Source organism: Helobdella robusta, assembly GCF_000326865.2.
Source record: "Helobdella robusta unplaced genomic scaffold HELROscaffold_89, whole genome shotgun sequence".
In the NCBI taxonomy this organism is placed as follows: domain Eukaryota; kingdom Metazoa; phylum Annelida; class Clitellata; order Rhynchobdellida; family Glossiphoniidae; genus Helobdella; species Helobdella robusta.
In genome coordinates this window covers 147,500-164,544 of record NW_008705506.1, presented here as the reverse complement: position 1 = coordinate 164,544, position 17,045 = coordinate 147,500, and the positions used below count along the sequence as shown (strand labels likewise).

The following is a 17,045-nucleotide window of genomic DNA, read 5'->3' as shown; positions in this document are numbered from 1 at the left end:
CACATTATGCACTCTATTATTTTACAGGTTGTTGGGTGTCGATTAAAAACTTGCCCTTAATTTCATAAATGAGATCCTTATACTTCCTGAAAATTTTCGCTCTAGTTTTCAATTTCAAAAAATATCAACATAAATAAACATATTTTAAAAAACATTTTAAATTAGCTTAACTTATTTTTTGGTTATTATTGTTTTGTGCCTTTTTATTTTCTAAGAAATAACGGAAGATTATTTATGTAATTTTTTACATGATTTTTTGACATTTTTAAAATTTTTTGGTACTCAAATTTTAACGAAAGTACTAAAAGGAGCAAACTTAGCCCAGTTTTTTCTGAATTCGTAAAGTTGTAAAAAAAAATAAAATAAAAGTCGTAAAAATTTTTTTAATTAGTTTAACCAAGGCTCGATTCTCAGTCCACTATTATTTATAACTGTGATGGAAGAAATCACAAAACCGATACGCACTGGTGATATTTGGAATCTAATATATGCTGATGATATCGTTATAACAGCCACGTCTGAGCAGAATGCAGCACAGATGTTTGAAGATTGAAACACCAGACTCACCAATCATGGATTCAAAGTCAATATTAGCAAAACCAAAGCAGTGAACACTGGTGAACCCATCCAATCCACAGCTACTGGACGATGGCCCTCTTCAGTTTGTAAAGCAGGTGTAGGTAACAATTCAAACAAGTGTCAGCAGTGTAACCAGTGGTGTCACAAACATTGTTCAAAAATAATTGGTACTTTATCTAAAGTGTCCAATTTTGTTTGTCCTGCTTGCATCAATCCACAACAACAAATTCGAAATAGCAATGTTTTTGAAGCCATTAAGGTAGAGAAGGTCACATCGTTTCAATATCTAGGGGATGTTCTGGATTGTACTGGAACAGCTGAGGCTGCCGTTCGAGCACGCATACGTGCAACCTGAATTAAATGGCATCTTCTTGCCTCTATATTGATGCGGCGTGACATACCACTACCACTACGATTAAGACTTTATAAATCTGTGATACGTCGGGTGTTGTATTATGGTGCAGAAAAAGGGCCAATGACAACCAAACTGGAACAACAACTTCAACGAACCGAAATGAAAATGCTCCGATGGATGCAACGAATTAGTCTGAAGGACCACATCAAATCTACCGAAATTCTGCGTCGTGCTGGTGTAGATGATATAAAGGACGAATGCCGGCAACACCGTCTGCGGTGGTTTGGTCATGTCAAACGAAGTGGAAACAGTGCCATAACTTCTTTTGCAGATGTTGAAGTACCTAGCATACGTCCTAAAGGCCGACCAAAGAAATGTTTGTCGCAAACAATCGAGCATAACATGAAAGCTCTAAATTTAAATGAAATGGATAAAACTGATCGCCTAATTTTGCGCAAAAATTTGATGGCAAAGAAAACAACGTCCTACCTCGGGAGAACTGGGTCTCTGGACGCTAAACGATGATTGATTGATTGATTTTAATTATTCTATACCTAATATACTATCTCAGAATCAGTGGTGGTTATATATTTAAGTTTGGAATGTTAAAATGTCAAAAAACTATAAAAACAGAATGTAGACAAAGAAATACATTTTGAAAATTTTTGAATATCACTATTCAATTTGACATTTTTCCCTAACGGATATAATGCGTGATCAAAAACCTGAATTTATTACATATATCTTAATAATCAAAATTGATTGATTTATTGATTAATAATCAAAATACGTCCAGATGAATCAAATCGTTATTCTCTCCAATTTATTTCTCAGAACTATCAACAAAATAACCAATCAGCACATTCAAACACAGTTATTTCAAAAACACTTCAGTCATCACACCATCACATTTCTACAATAGGTCAATGGACAATCCTTATTGAGAATTGTGGCACGATCAAAACGTTTAGTGACATGCAACCTGTTATAAAACTATTGTGCATTCATGTCTATTACACATACGTAGACAATTGCGCAATTCTGGTTTCTAAGACGTGACTCAGGTTTTGTCTACGAAATATGTTTGTACACATCATAGATTTTAACAAGTTTCTTGATACAGCAACCGGGTTAATGTTTGTTTTTGTGTTTTTTTCAGACAATCAAATTGGTGCACAACAATTTACTGCAAGACCGCTTGGTTTCTGTTCATCAACTACAATTGACAAAATTTAAAAGTTTCGCAGGCGCATCATCCGTGCCCAAAAAAACTTAATGTTAACCATTCCCAATTGCATGGCTGCATTTTAAAAGGTTTTAATGATCTCTAGTCTATAGGAGACAACTTGTAGTTGACCCGATAGATGTAACATCATGAAGTGTTTTCAGTGGTTCAAAGACACTTGAAATCCAATGGAGAAAGGCCTGTACAATTATTTCAGAGAGGTTAGACACGCCCAGTTTATTCGCTATTAAATGGTCCAGGAGATACAAGCATCTAGTACTACATATCTGTCCTACAAAAAGACAACACAATAAGCACAAGCATTACATTTTACCATATTTTCCAACTAGTTTATAAATAATCATTTGAATAGAAAACTAACATATTTTCTAATTTCCCTGACCAATGTAAAGAAAGCATCATCAACTCCTTGACGAGTTTTTGCAGATGTCTCAACGTATGGAATACAGTATGAGTCTGCTTTGTCTTTTGCAGACTTAGTATCTACAGTTCTTGACGATAGATCAACTTTGTTACCTACCACTGAATGAAAAAAAATAATAAAGTTAAAAACCCTTTGGTAAGCGTGACGAAAACTGAACAACGATTGGAATCATTTAATGTGTAGAGCTTAATTGTGACTAATTAAAATTTTTTTCTTTCGTTAATCGCTTTCACTTTGTCCATAAACACAAAATTAATTAAATATGAATATGAAATAAAATAAAATATGAAATAAGATTAGATTTGCTTAAGTTTTATCACATACATTATAACTTTAAAATAAAGAATTGTAGAAATTTGTGAATTATGATGGAGAAGTTCCTATGAAAGATTTCAGCAAGCCTGTTATAAATTTTACTCGTTCTTTGTGTTGTCAACTTCTACATCCTCTCTGTTCCTGAGTAGCCAGTTTCTGCTTTTTGCACCTGCTAATTTCCAATTTGAACTTTAGCAGCATCACTATCTTTTAATTTTGATAACTAGAGCTTAGACTTTTAATTCAGCTTTTCTCGCAAGTAAATTTGAAAACAATTTCGCATGCCCGTCCACGACCATTTTTTTGTCTTCGAGGTCCATATTACCAGAACGAAATTTTTGTGTAGTACGCTCAGAAGCACTGACGTCTTTCCAATGCTTTCACCATATTACGAGTTGCTCCAGCAACGTTATGCCTGAGTTCAAACTTATGAAGCAAAATTATTTAAACATAACGCTTTTTCATTTTTAAATATTGCTGAAAAACCAAAACAGTGGAATCAATCAATCTTCGTTTTGCGTTCAGAGACCCGGTTTCCCGAGGTAGGACGTTGTTTTCTTTGCCATCAACTTTTTGCGCCAAATTAGACGATCAGTTGTATCCATTTCATTTAAATTTAGAGCTTTCATGTCTTGCTCGATTGTTTGCGACCAGGATTTCTTTGGACGGCCTTTGGGACGTGTGCCAGGTACTTCAACATCTGCAAAAAAAGTTATGGCACTGTTTCCACTTCGTTTGACACGACCAAACCACCGCAGACGGTGTTGCCGGCATTCATTCTTGATATCATCTAAGCCAGAACGACGCAGGATTTTGGTAGATTTGACGTGGTCCTTCAGACTAATTGATTCCCTCTATCGGAGCATTTTCATAAAGTTGTGCTTCAGTTTGGTTGTTATTGGTTGTCATTGGCCATGTTTCTGCACCATATAAGAGACTTTATAAATCACAGTTTTGAGTAATTACTTTGTGTACTATAAAACAATGACAGTGATAAGAAGTCTATTATATCTGAATGCTAGTCTACTTAAAATTATTTGTTGTATAACACCATTATTACACTAGCTCAAGACATTCCTTAGAAATTTTAATTAACTTATTTAAATTCTTCTTTAATAAGAGATTTATTTAATGGTAAGGAAAAGAAAAGGAAATGTCGAGTTAGTGCTTGCCAAAACTTTTACAGTATTGTACTAAAAATTGAGTTAACTTAAAACGGACAAGTGAAAAAAACTATTAAAAGAAAAAATACTCACAAACCATCGGGACTTCATCTGCATCTTTAACTCTTTTGATCTGCATATTTGTATTTATAAACAAATCTGATTTCAATGATACCAAAATGTTAAAAAATAAATTTTTAGTATAAAACTGAATCAATAAAATAGATCAACGTTAAGTATAAAAAAAATCACTTTTGCAATCATTGTACAAAAATGTAATGAGATGGTAAGTGTATGAAAAAAACCGTAATTGAATAGATATTATGAATCACATTAAAAACGGAATGCCATACACTAATACTATATATCATATAAAACTGTATAAGAACGCAATTAGACACAATAAAATTCATGATAATGCAAGCCATCACTGAAGAAATATCAGAAGAGGAAATGATGAGCAGTTAATCAAATTAAAATATTTATTTGTCAGATAACAGCAAATTGCTGAAAAATAAAAGATTCTACACAACCAAATGGCTGTAAAGATTATTCTATAAAATCTGGAACAAAGAGGTTGTACTAAGATGATTGGAAAAAACTATTATATCGATACGCAAGAAGAAAGAAATGTGTGCGACAATACTGGGCATCCCATGAATTTTTCTAAATGGCATGAAAAAAATCTGATAAGAAAATCTGTGACTTCAGAAAAGGAAATTTGCATTGATCAAATTCTCATGTTGAGATAGTGGAGAAAAAAAAACGCAATTCGACAAAATGCATTCATTTGTGTTGTAGACTCTGCGCAGGCATAGTAGGGGCATAGGAATTTTATACTTCAGGCAAATTTTGAAAAACAAATAACATCCATTACAAAATATTAAAACTATCAAATCAATCTTCGTTTAGCGTCCAGAGATCCAGTTCTCCCGAGGTAGGACGTTGTTTTCTTTGCCAACTTTTGCGCCAAATTAGACGATCAGTGGTATCCATTTCATTTAAATTTAGAGCTTTCATGTCTTGCTCGATTGTTTGCGACCAGGACTTTTTTGGACGGCCTTTGGGACGTGTGCCAGGTACTTCAACATCTGCAAAAAAAGTTATGGCACTGTTTCCACTTTGTTTGACATGACCAAACCACCGCAGACGGTGTTGCCGGCATTCGTCCTTTATATCATCTAAACAAGCACTTTCGGCAAAAAGGACAGATGCTGCTGACCTGAGCGGAGTTGGGCCAGCGTTCTTCTCATCGTTTTAGGCAAACTCTCTTCTGCCTTGTTTATTTTTGGTGTCGGAGGAGGCCAACCGTTGGCTCTGGAGCAACGGCCTTCCCGCGGTGGAGCCGATTGGGGAAAAACTGTTGAGTCATCGATGAACTACCTCAACAAACCGTTGCAACTCACCCTTCCTGTCAGGACATTTGAATGCCATTAATGGAAACGCTGAAACATTAGCTAATTCCTGGAATAAACTCGCCAATAACCTCATCGCAAATGCATAATCCAACGACTCTAACTCCTCTCCTAACAACTGAATCGTGCTGTTCTTTCACTCAGCAATTTTACAATCCCACGTTCTAATAAATAATTAGTAATGGAAGCATAGAATTATTTAATGAGGATAGTTGACCGGATAGTAAAATATACAGTGTCTCCATTTATTTTAACATGTATAAAGTAGACACGCGTTAATGAATGTTTGTTACATTTGGCTACCGTGAGGACGATATCATCTGCATATATCACATTCCATACGTTATCTGAGCGTATCGGTTTGGTCATTTCTTTCATCACCGTGATGGGTTGAGTAATGATCCTTGATGGGCGCCGTTAATGTCAAATTCATTCGTGTTAGCGGCTGTTGTACTGACCAGAGTTTTTGTGTTAGAGTACGTTGCCATAACCAGCCGAACCAGATATTCTGGAACAAGCTGTCTGCGTAGACTCCACCCGATCTACACCACATCTTCTACGCTCATAGACAATATATTTTGCAATCATCCAGTTGATTACACATCTGGTGTAATTCAAACCGATTTCTCTGACCATTTCCCAATATTCACTACTTTTTTATTAAAGCCACAATTTTTCATTAGCTAATCTTGCAATCGTTAAGGATTTTTTGGCGGGTTATGACTGGAGCTCTATTTCAAAGATCGACGATGTAGATGTCGAATTTGTTTTTTTCCACAATATTCTAAACCACGCATTTGATTATTTTTGTCCATCAGTCGTTTTGGCAATCATGTAAAATTAAAACAACCTTGGATAACTTCTCGTATATTAAATCTTTCTAAAATAAAAAAATAAAATGTATAAAAAATATATTAGATACCATTCTTTTGAGAATAAAAATATATATCTTTACCATAAAAAAATACTATACACTAAAAGTTATAGACTTTGATTAAAACATCTCTTAAGCCACATAATAAACTACGCATTAAAGACGATTTCACTAACGACTTGATTACTGACGAAAAGGTTGTTTGTAATAAACACAAACCTAATGAACTTTGACATATTCACTGGCGGTAATATTATTAATAAGGTTCATTCGATAAAATTTGTAGGCGTCACTATAAAGCTCTAATTTATCATGGTAAGACTACATAACGTATATATCTTTAAAAATCACGAAAACGTTAAAAATTTTAAATAAATTAAAAACATATATCCTTTTGTTGTAACTAAAATGCTTTACTATTCATTAATATACCCTTACTTGATATATTGCTTACCTATTTGGGGCAACAGTACAGTAAGTGTCGTCACTTATCATTAATAGTTAAATGTCAGAGATATTTTCTGAGAATTCTCCATAACCTAAAAAAATTTGACCATGTTTCTCATTTGTTTGATCTGAGCAAAACACTTATAATTACTACTTTATATAAACTTTATTTACTTATATTTTTTTTATAATATATATATAAATAATATTTCGCTCAATGCTAAAAAAGTCATTTTGAGTTTTAAATCTAACATCCACTTTACCCACCTTCATTATCTTCGACGCATCCGTAAGCTCCTCAGCTGTGATGCCCTGAATCGGTCCTTCCACCGGAAGTGCATCAAAGTCCACCTCAATAGGGTTTGTTTCATTTAATAACTTATCGAAGTAATCTTTCCAGTGATCTTTCATTTAATTCTGCAAGGTTATTATGGTGCCTTCATTATTCTTTATGCATGTGGCAACAACTATTTCCTTTTTCAGTCTTTTGGCCTGATTTGCTATTCAGTAGAGTGACCGAATTTGTTCGCCTTTACTTTCAGTTAGCCATGCCTTGCATTGATTTGCACGAGCTATCGCAACCTGACATTTCGCTTCTGTGTTCTTTGATCGGTATGTCTTTCGATTTTTATCAGTCTTCGTCTTCTGCCATTGTTTGAAAGCTGCTTTCTTACTGGCAATAGCATTTTGCACCGTTTCTTTCTACCACCAAGTTTTGCTGTTGTGCTGGCGTTTTGGTCCAGATTTTCCACATACAGCTGTTGCAGCGTTCTTTAGGGTGTCCTGAAAAGATTTCCATGTCATGTCTACCTTCTCCAGCTGTGCCGATACCAACCTCGAAATTCTTTCTAAACATGGGGTTCTTCAGTTTCCATGTCTTTAGTCTAGCGGGCATTCGATCTTCATTCTAGTGGCCGATATGATCGTTGATATGATCGTTCCACGATCATATCAACGAGAGTTCATGACTTTCAGCAAATTCCAGAATCCGTACACCGTCTTCGTTTTGAGACCCGTAGCCAAAGCCTCCATGGACACCGTAAAAACATTTGCCTTATCTCCATAACGCGAAATTTATATGTCCAATATCCAGCTCCGGCCGAATATCAGTTTTTACTATCCGGCTATATCCAGCTCCCGGCTGGTTATCAAAAAGCACTATCCGGTGCAACCCTAATTTTATTAATCCATTAAATTTTAAAAAGATATTTATTAAAAGATAATTATTAAAAAAATATTTAAAGCAGTTTGCATAAAAAGGTAAAAATTTCTGACATAACCAAGAAAAATTTGACTAATAAAATAATCTAAACATCTTTAAAAAAAGAATTGTTGAAAAGAGCAAAAGATCAGTTAGTTAAACAATAGTCAATTAAAAACTGAAACTATGTACAAAAATAGTAGCTAAGGAAAACCAACTAATAAAAAAAATGAAAATTACGCTCGTAATTTTTGAAAAAACCTAACCTGTTCTCTGTATTGGTTTATATCTTCAAAAGATTTACAATTATTAACAGCAAATATGCATAGAAAACCTTCCCCTGTCCTCATATACTGGTCCCGCATAGCACTGTAAATATGAGATAAATACAAAAAACTTTTAAAATAAACTTTTAAAATAAACTTTTAAAAAACAAGAGAAGAGTATTGGTGCTTAATGATCGGAAAAAAATCAAGTTTGTTAAATTTGTCCAAACGTCTTTATGACTTCACCACAGATGTTTCAACTTGTCCCAAAATGCGGAGTTGCTGATTTTTAGATTAATAAACAAAATTTTGAAAGAACCAACATTATTTCAGGCTAACCATTACGGTGTTATTTCATAAAATAACTGAACGATCATTAATTGAAAACAAACATGATTCTTTCAATGTATTTTTTTAATTTTTTGTGATAATAATCATGACATGCAATTGTAAATAGTTAATAAAAAATTTGTAAAATATCTCTATGATGTTGATAATGTGAAGAATGTAAATAGTAAATAAAATATTACAAAAATAAAATTGTTGGCTGTTAAATGTGATGTATGCACTGCACATGCACAACGCACATTGTACAACACATGCATTGTAGAACGATCGTCTCCGCTGGTCCGTTGCTAAGGCATGTTGACCGTCCTGGTATATAGATGTCCATGACATGTATGTAAAAGTATATTTCTAATCATTGATCCATGAGCGAATTGCATATATGCAAAGTGATTTGAAGAACTACGATTGCATTGCTTGAACCATCTGACTAATGTTATTATCTTGATTATCTTATCACCAACCACTATCATTGAGAAATTTTTTTACAAGATGTGTTAACATGTGTGGTGCTTGCATAATCGCACATGTTTTCATTATATACGTATGTTTTAATCATAGATGTCTCGATGTAGTAACAGCCTCTAGATACGAAAGTCCTAACACACGCATATCATAACTTGAGCATAGTAGGCCATGGCATTAAGCTATCGCTTTGTTAAACTATCTTTGCCTATACTATTTTTGTTCATTTGTGTTATACGTTGTTTTATAATGCTGTTTACTATCTTTGTTTATTTGTGTTACACGTTGTTTTATAATGCAGTTGAGTTTTGATTATTGTTCATTTATTGAAAACTTTTGTATCGTTAATTGTTAATTTTCTTCTTTTTAAATAATTTTACATTGTATTTAATATTTTGTTTGTAATTATATATAAATCAGCTTACAGATGTAAAAGTGGATATAAATCAAAAGCAGCAAATGACGAGAAAAACGACGCATCGTTTCACGCCTATTCATTAAAAAATCCTAAATTGTGCGCTACATGGGCACGTGCTAATCCTTGTAAAGATTATGTTCCAAACAAACATTCCGAAATTTTTTCACTCCACTTTGATCAATCAGATTTCGTAACATGTTTTTCTGATTGGTATTAAGGAAAATTGAACAGAACTGTGGGGATTGTCAGGACTGTTACGGAAAGGCAAAGAAGAAAGTTAAAAGAAGATGCAGTACCATCCAAATTACAGAATGCACCTTCATATTTGTCCATTCCAACGCAACAACCTCGATCGACAACAAAATCATTATCTACTTATACCTCTCCTATTTCTAATATCATTGAAACTTTTGGTTAACTCTTTCATCAATACGCCAGCGACACATGTATAATAGCTAAAATTCCCACCTCTAATCACATATCTCAACATGACAACTTAAATGCATGTACTATGACCATAAACGATTGGCATTTATCAAACTTTCTTTAGCTAAATCCCCACAAATCTGAAGTAATGTTCCTTGGCACACCGCAACCGCTTATCAAATGTTCCCCCCATCACACGTTTTACTGGCTTATTCTTCTCTCTCCTCAACCTCTAAACTTACATTTTTAGGCTTAACTTTCGACTCTTCTCTATCATGTAATTCTCATGTCTTAGCTTTGATCAAATCTTGTAATTATTATACGTGGACTAATCGTCAAATTCGTAAATTTCTCAGCGAAGATATTGCTTTTGCACTGGCTCGATGTTTATTGTAATTCTCTTCTCTACGGTCTTCCTTTCTACCTTTTAACTTTACAACAAAGTTCAAAATAGAGTTGCAAAAGTTGTTTTTAACATCAGTAATTTATCTTCCAGCACAGATTCACTCATTCAACTACATTGGTTACCAGTACGTCAACGAGAGGTGGACATAGGAACGGGAAATAGAGAATTGCCATGTTTCCCATGGGAATTCCCGTGGGGGGAATGGAAGTTAATTTTTTTGGGTAAAATATTTTTTAGGGAATAGGGAAACGGGATTGATTAGATGGGAATGACTAGCGAGAATGGAATTTTTTTTTCCGAATGCTAAAATTTGTATTATTATCCACTTTCGTTTCCATGTTTTTGAAAGATTAAAATGAACTTCCTTTCATTTTACGATTTTCCTGTCTTTTAGAGTTGTATGATTCAGCTGATCGCATCGACGTGGTTATTTGTATTTTGATTGTGAAAAATAACTGTTGTAAAAATATAACTTCAAAAATTGATATCCAACTTCTTATAAATGAAAAAAAGTGATCGACTGAATTTTCATGTTGCTAAAGGTTGGTTGCATTCGTATTGTTATTTATTTTATATTTACAAATCTGGTGTTTCTAGCTATAACTGTGTGTAAAAGTAAATGTATTGTAAAAGATGTGCGTTTAGTGTAGCAAATAATAAATAAACAAATAAATTAATTAATCAATAAATATATATATATTCATTTGTAAAATATTTAAATTATTTGTAAAAAAAATTAAATTGTAGTGAATAACTTTTTTTGAAATAATTCGGCCAATATTTAATTTTTATTTAACAGGTTAAAGTTAAAAATTGTATTCTCAGACTAAATAAATGTTTTCTATGCCATCAATTTTTTGCGCCAAATTAGACGATCAGTTGTATCCATTTCATTTAAATTTAGAGCTTTCATGTCTTGCTCGATTGTTTGCAACCAGGACTTCTTTGGACGGCCTTTGGGACGTGTGCCAGGTACTTCAACATCTGCAAGAGAAGTTATGGCACTGTTTCCACTTCGTTTGACATGACCAAACCACCGCAGAAGGTGTTGCCGGCATTCGTCCTTTATATCATCTAAACCAGAACGACGCAGGATTTCGGTAGATTTGATGTGGTCCTTCAGACTAATTCGTTGCATCCATCGTAGCATTTTCATGTCGGTTCGTTGAAGTTGTTGTTCCAGTTTGGTTGTCATTGGCCATGTTTCTGCACCATATAACAACACCGGACGTATTACAGATTTATAAAGTCTTGATAGTAGTGGTAGTGGGATGTCAGGCCGCATCAATATAGAGGCAAGGAGACACCATTTATTCCAGGCTGCACGTATGCGTGCTCGAACGACAGCTTCAGCTGCTCCAGTACAATCCAAAACATCATTTAGATATTGAAACGACGTGACTTTCTCTACCTTAATGGCTTCAAAAACATTGCTATTTCGAATTTGTTGTTGTGGATTGATGCAAACGAGACAAACAAAATTGGACACTTTATATGAAGTACCAATTATTTTTGACACTTGATTGAATTGTTACCTACACCTGCTTTACAAACTGAACAGGGTTCTCGTCCAGTAGCTGCGGATTGGATGGGTTCACCAGTGTTCATTGCTTTGGTTTTGCTGATGTTGACTTTGAATCTATGATCGGCGAGTCTGGTGTTCAAATTTTCAAATACCTGTGCTGCATTCTGCTCAGACGCGGCTGTTAGAACGATATCGTCAGCATATATTAGATTCCAAATGTAACCAGTGCGTATCGGTTTTGTGATTTCTTCCATCACAGTTATAAATAACAGTGAAATGAGAATCGAGCTTTGGTGAACTCCAACGCCGATATCAAATGCATCGGCGTTTCCAACCGCTGTGCTGACAAGAGTCTTAGTATTCGTATACATTTCCATCACAAGTTGAACAAGATATTCTGGAATGAGTTGTCGACGTAGACTCCACATGATTGTTTTACGGGGAACTCGATCAAATTCTTTTTCAAGACTTTGCGAGGTACTTCTCTTGCAGTTGCCGGAGGTGTGAATTGTATAAATTGTTGATTTCTCTGCTCGGAAACCAAATTGATATTTTCCGATTGTGATGCACGACGTTAATCTTCTCTCAATGATTTTTTCGACAATATTCATTGAGTGTTCTAACAGACGTATATCCCGATATGATGAACAGTTCAATGGATCACCTTTGCCTTTGTATAGCGGTACTATCATGCTATAGTTCCATTCAGTCGGCATTGAGCAATTTTTCCACACTTCACAGCAAAGTTGTAGTAACGTTTTGATACCTGCAGTACCAGATGCTTTGATAATGTAATTTGTGAGTCCATAGGGCCATGCTGCCTTTCCATCCTTCATGGCTTTCAGAGCTTCTGTAAGCTCCTCTACAGTGATGTCTGGAATCGATGGGTGGAGCGTCAAAGTTGACATTGATGGGATTTGTTTCCTTTTACAAACGGTTGAAGTATTCTCTCCACTGTAGCTTGATCTAATCTTGTTCAAGAACCATCTCATTTTTTGTCGTTTTTGATACATGAAGCACCAACTATGTCTTTTTCGTACGTTTTGCTTGTTTTGCTATACGATACAAAGATTTCATTTGTTCACCTTTGCTTTTAGTGGGCCACTCTCTGCACTGATCTGTCCGAGCCAGTGCGACTTGACGTCTTGCATAGTTGTTCTTCTCATAAAAAATTTTTTGGTCATCAACAGACTTTGATTTTTGCCATTGCTTGTATTTCAGCTTTCATGCAGCTCTAAAGTCTGTTGGACTTTTTGAAAATTTTAAAGATGCCTTTGAGTTGGTTTGTAACTTTGCATTTATTTGTGCCCTTGCTTCACCGTTGTTTTTCTTTGTGATTGCATGAGAGTAATTTGGGGAAAAGTTTTTGAATAATTTTAAAGATGCCTCTGAGTTGGTTTGTGCTGATAGCAAACTAACTTAGCATTTATTTGTGCCCTTGCTTCATCGTCTCGATCACTTATGTAATAATTGCAATGATGGTGATGAACCTATTCAGTGTTTGAAAGCACATGAAAAAGTTAGACTAGATCCTCTTCATGACGTTGTAACACTTTTGAATCTAGCCATGAAAGGATTATTTTTCATACCACCCAACAGAAAAAAAACAAGCCATTGAAACACTACAAAATTTGTTAAAAGAAAGGTCGAATGGCAAAAAAGTTATGAAATTTAACAGCTTTGAACCTTTACCAAAAAAAATGTAATATTTATGGATTGCTGATTTCACAGAGATTCATGATCCAGATGAATTAACCCATAATAGAAATGAATTATCAGAATATCTCAACTTAAAAGTTGAAAAAGATACTGACCCAGTTACATTTTGGAAAGAAAAAAAACTTGTCTATCCTTTACTTTATAACGTAGTTTGTTAAATTTTATGCATACCAGCAACTTCATCTGCTAGTGAATGTGTCTTCAGCATTGCAGGTCGAATATTGGAGAAAAGAACTACATTATCAGCAAACAGTGTTAATAATTTGTTATCTTTACATAGCAACATTTAATTGTTTACTTATAACATGTTTCTTAATAAAAAATGTTGACTGCTTATTTTGGTCTTGTGTACAATTTTATAAGAAAAAATTGAAAAAACCCTAACCCTAACTCGCTGTCCTCACAAGTTACAAGTTACATAATAAATCTCAGCCATCATATCTTCATCAACTTATGTCACGTCGTTCATCAACTTGTCAACTTCGTTCATCTTCATATACTCAGTTGAATCAACCTGCCAGCAATTCGTCGGTTGTCAACAAATGTTTTACGTACAGTTCTCCTTCCATAAGGAATGGTTTGCCCACCTTTTTCGTCAACAACCAACCATCAAACTTTTTAGAAAACGATTGAAAAACTTTTTGTTTATCCAGGCCTACGGAAACGTCAAAAATCATTGTTAATCCAAGAGTCCCTGAAGCTATGCATAGGACGCGATATAAATTAATAATAATAATAGTAATAATAATAATAAAATGTTCTATGTCAATTCAACATAATGAAAAAAGTACCGTTTAAATACTCGTAAAAATATAACAGTAAAAAATCTAAAAAAAAATCTTCTGCTCAGCCAGACAACCTTCTCTGTGATTTCTTTAGTAATTAAAATAAATCTATCAAAATTGGTTAAAATTAGTTTTGAAAATGGTTGTGATTTCAAAGATAACTTTTTATAATTTTTTTTCAGTGGCTTGCATTAAATATTTCTTTAATTTGTTATTCTTTGAATTCAATTTAAGTAGCAAATAATGTGTATCAGTAAATTTTGTTTTACTAAAATTTTAAATGGCGGCGTTTGCATAGCACTAATCCATCCAGAGTGCAAAAAATTTCTGTGCCTAAAAATACTGCAATCATAAATGGCGCGTGTGCAAATGTTTCTGTATTTGTAAAAAATAAAAGAGCACATTGAAAAGACTTATGAAAATGAAAACAATTAACCAATATGGAAATTATGAGGACTGATAAGAAGGGTAAAATCCCGAAATCTCGGACCGTGCTTTGATAAATATGCCTCAACAATTGAGTTATATCTATGATAAACCACAAAACTACATTATAAATTATAGAAAACTATATCATGATGTCCATTTGTTAAAACATTAAACTATTCCTAATTGCTTAACTACAAACACATATGAAAAGCAAAAATTAAAATTTGAACCTGTATTCTTCCTGGCCAGCTGTGTCCAATATATCTAATAAACATGTTTCCCCATCAATAACAACTTGTTTTCTATAAGAATCCTCTGGATAAAATAAATTTTATTAAAAAAAAGAATGGCTTGAAACTTTTCAACAAGTTTCACTGATCAGTAAATGTTGTATAATTTTCAATGATGCTATTAGCAAGAACCTTTGAATAAATCATGAAAAAATTTGATAACCAACCTATTGTAGGATCATATTCTTCTACAAAGCTGAAAAATTACATAATAGATCAGAAATTTTTAACGCAAATCTATTTTAAGTTATGTATGTAAGTCAGCAAAAAATATTTAAAAGCACTAACTGGTTTTGAATAAGTTGAATTGTCAATGCACTTTTGCCAACACCACCAGCTGATAATAGTAAAATTTATGAAAAAATTTATAAATAATCGTAAAATTTATAAAATAAAGAAATAAATTGAATACTTTTACATAACTTAAATAAAATTAATTTTCCAAAAATTCTCGTATGTATTATGTATGTATACAACTAAAATAAAAGACATTATATTATTTTTGTATTTTGATTAATTCTTATTTTTAACGCAACTTCCTAATACTTGTGAATATGTGCATAATGTTCCGACTTGTGTGTTTAAGCCGGTATGCATGCACTTTTTTGGACATGTGTTTGTATGTGTGTGTATGAAACATATATATATATATATATATATATATATATATATAAAACTTTTTATTATTATTATCCATCCACTAGTAATTTATTTGAATTGAATTTCTTAGTACCGATATAAGATTTTACCCTTACTATTTAATTTATCGTTTAATTTTAATTTTTATAGCATACAAAAAAAAATTATGTGACTTATTATATTATTCAGTATATTAAAATTAAGTCAATGTAATATTAATATTCTTAGATTGGCAACCACTCAGTCTTAAACCAAAATTAATAATTATTAATAACAGAAACTAAATTCTAACTAAAAGAAGCAAAATCAGAGTTAGTTTGACTGTTAGAGCAAAGCAAAAAATATGAATTTTAGAAAAACTGATGAGTTTGATTAAAAAATCAGAGTTAGAGCAAAGCAGAGTGGTATCAGCAGCAAAAAATATGATTTTTAAAAAAATTGATGTGTTTAATCAATGTTAATCAAAAAATTAATATTAATTAATCGAGTTATTAATCGAGTTATTAATTAGTTATTAATTATTTAAAAAAACCACGGTGATTTTATTAGCCAAATTTTTATTTTAAGAACTTAAGTACACGTCCAGCAAGCAGCTAGCATGATCTCAAAACATAATATCAAACACTAAATTCACCTCCAACCACAACGAGCTTGTACTCCGTCATCCTTCAGAAAAGAAATCCAATATGGCAGCGGGCTGGCAAATTTATTTATAAACATGTGTTTGAAGATGTCAACGCGACGAAAAACAAATAAGATGCGTGAAGAATTCAACGAATCAATCAATTTAATTCAAATTTAAGTAATATATATATATATATATATATACACATATATAAATAAATAATATAATAATAATAATATTGTAAAAATTATGGTCTATTACCAACAAATATATATATATATACACCGAAAAAAGCTTTTTCTTTGCAATTAGGTTATTTTAATTCTATTAGTTTTAATTTAATATATTTTATTAATTTATTTTTATTTTAATAATATGTTTTATTTTTAAAATAATATTAATAAAATAAAAATAAAAAAACATTTTAACATATAAAAAATTTAATAATTAGGTGTACAACCTATAAGCCCAAATCCCAAAAAATTAGTTAATGAAATGAAAGCATAAATAATTCAAGTTATAATAAAAGTAATACACAGACAGACACACTCTCACACGTCTCAAGCATCCACACTCATACCCACATGCCAGCCTAAATATCAATCAAACTGGATAATTTGAACGCCATTCGTACGTCCTCAAACTCAATAGTGAACTTGTCAAACAGAACTTTAAATTAATTTACGGA

The 17,045-nt window shown here is 32.9% G+C and overlaps 1 protein-coding gene across 1 annotated transcript; it reads right to left on the bottom strand.

The window, feature by feature from the left end:
• Positions 1-2,520: 2,520 nt before the first annotated feature.
• On the bottom strand, positions 2,521-16,397 carry HELRODRAFT_90797 (hypothetical protein; the record flags this gene model as incomplete). The annotated part of the gene is made up of 7 exons (XM_009032861.1): positions 2,521-2,702; positions 4,176-4,215; positions 8,286-8,388; positions 15,034-15,118; positions 15,261-15,289; positions 15,382-15,430; positions 16,367-16,397. The coding sequence occupies 7 exons, from the start codon at positions 16,395-16,397 to the stop codon at positions 2,521-2,523; spliced, it is 519 nt and encodes a 172-aa protein (XP_009031109.1).
• Positions 16,398-17,045: the final 648 nt, after the last annotated feature.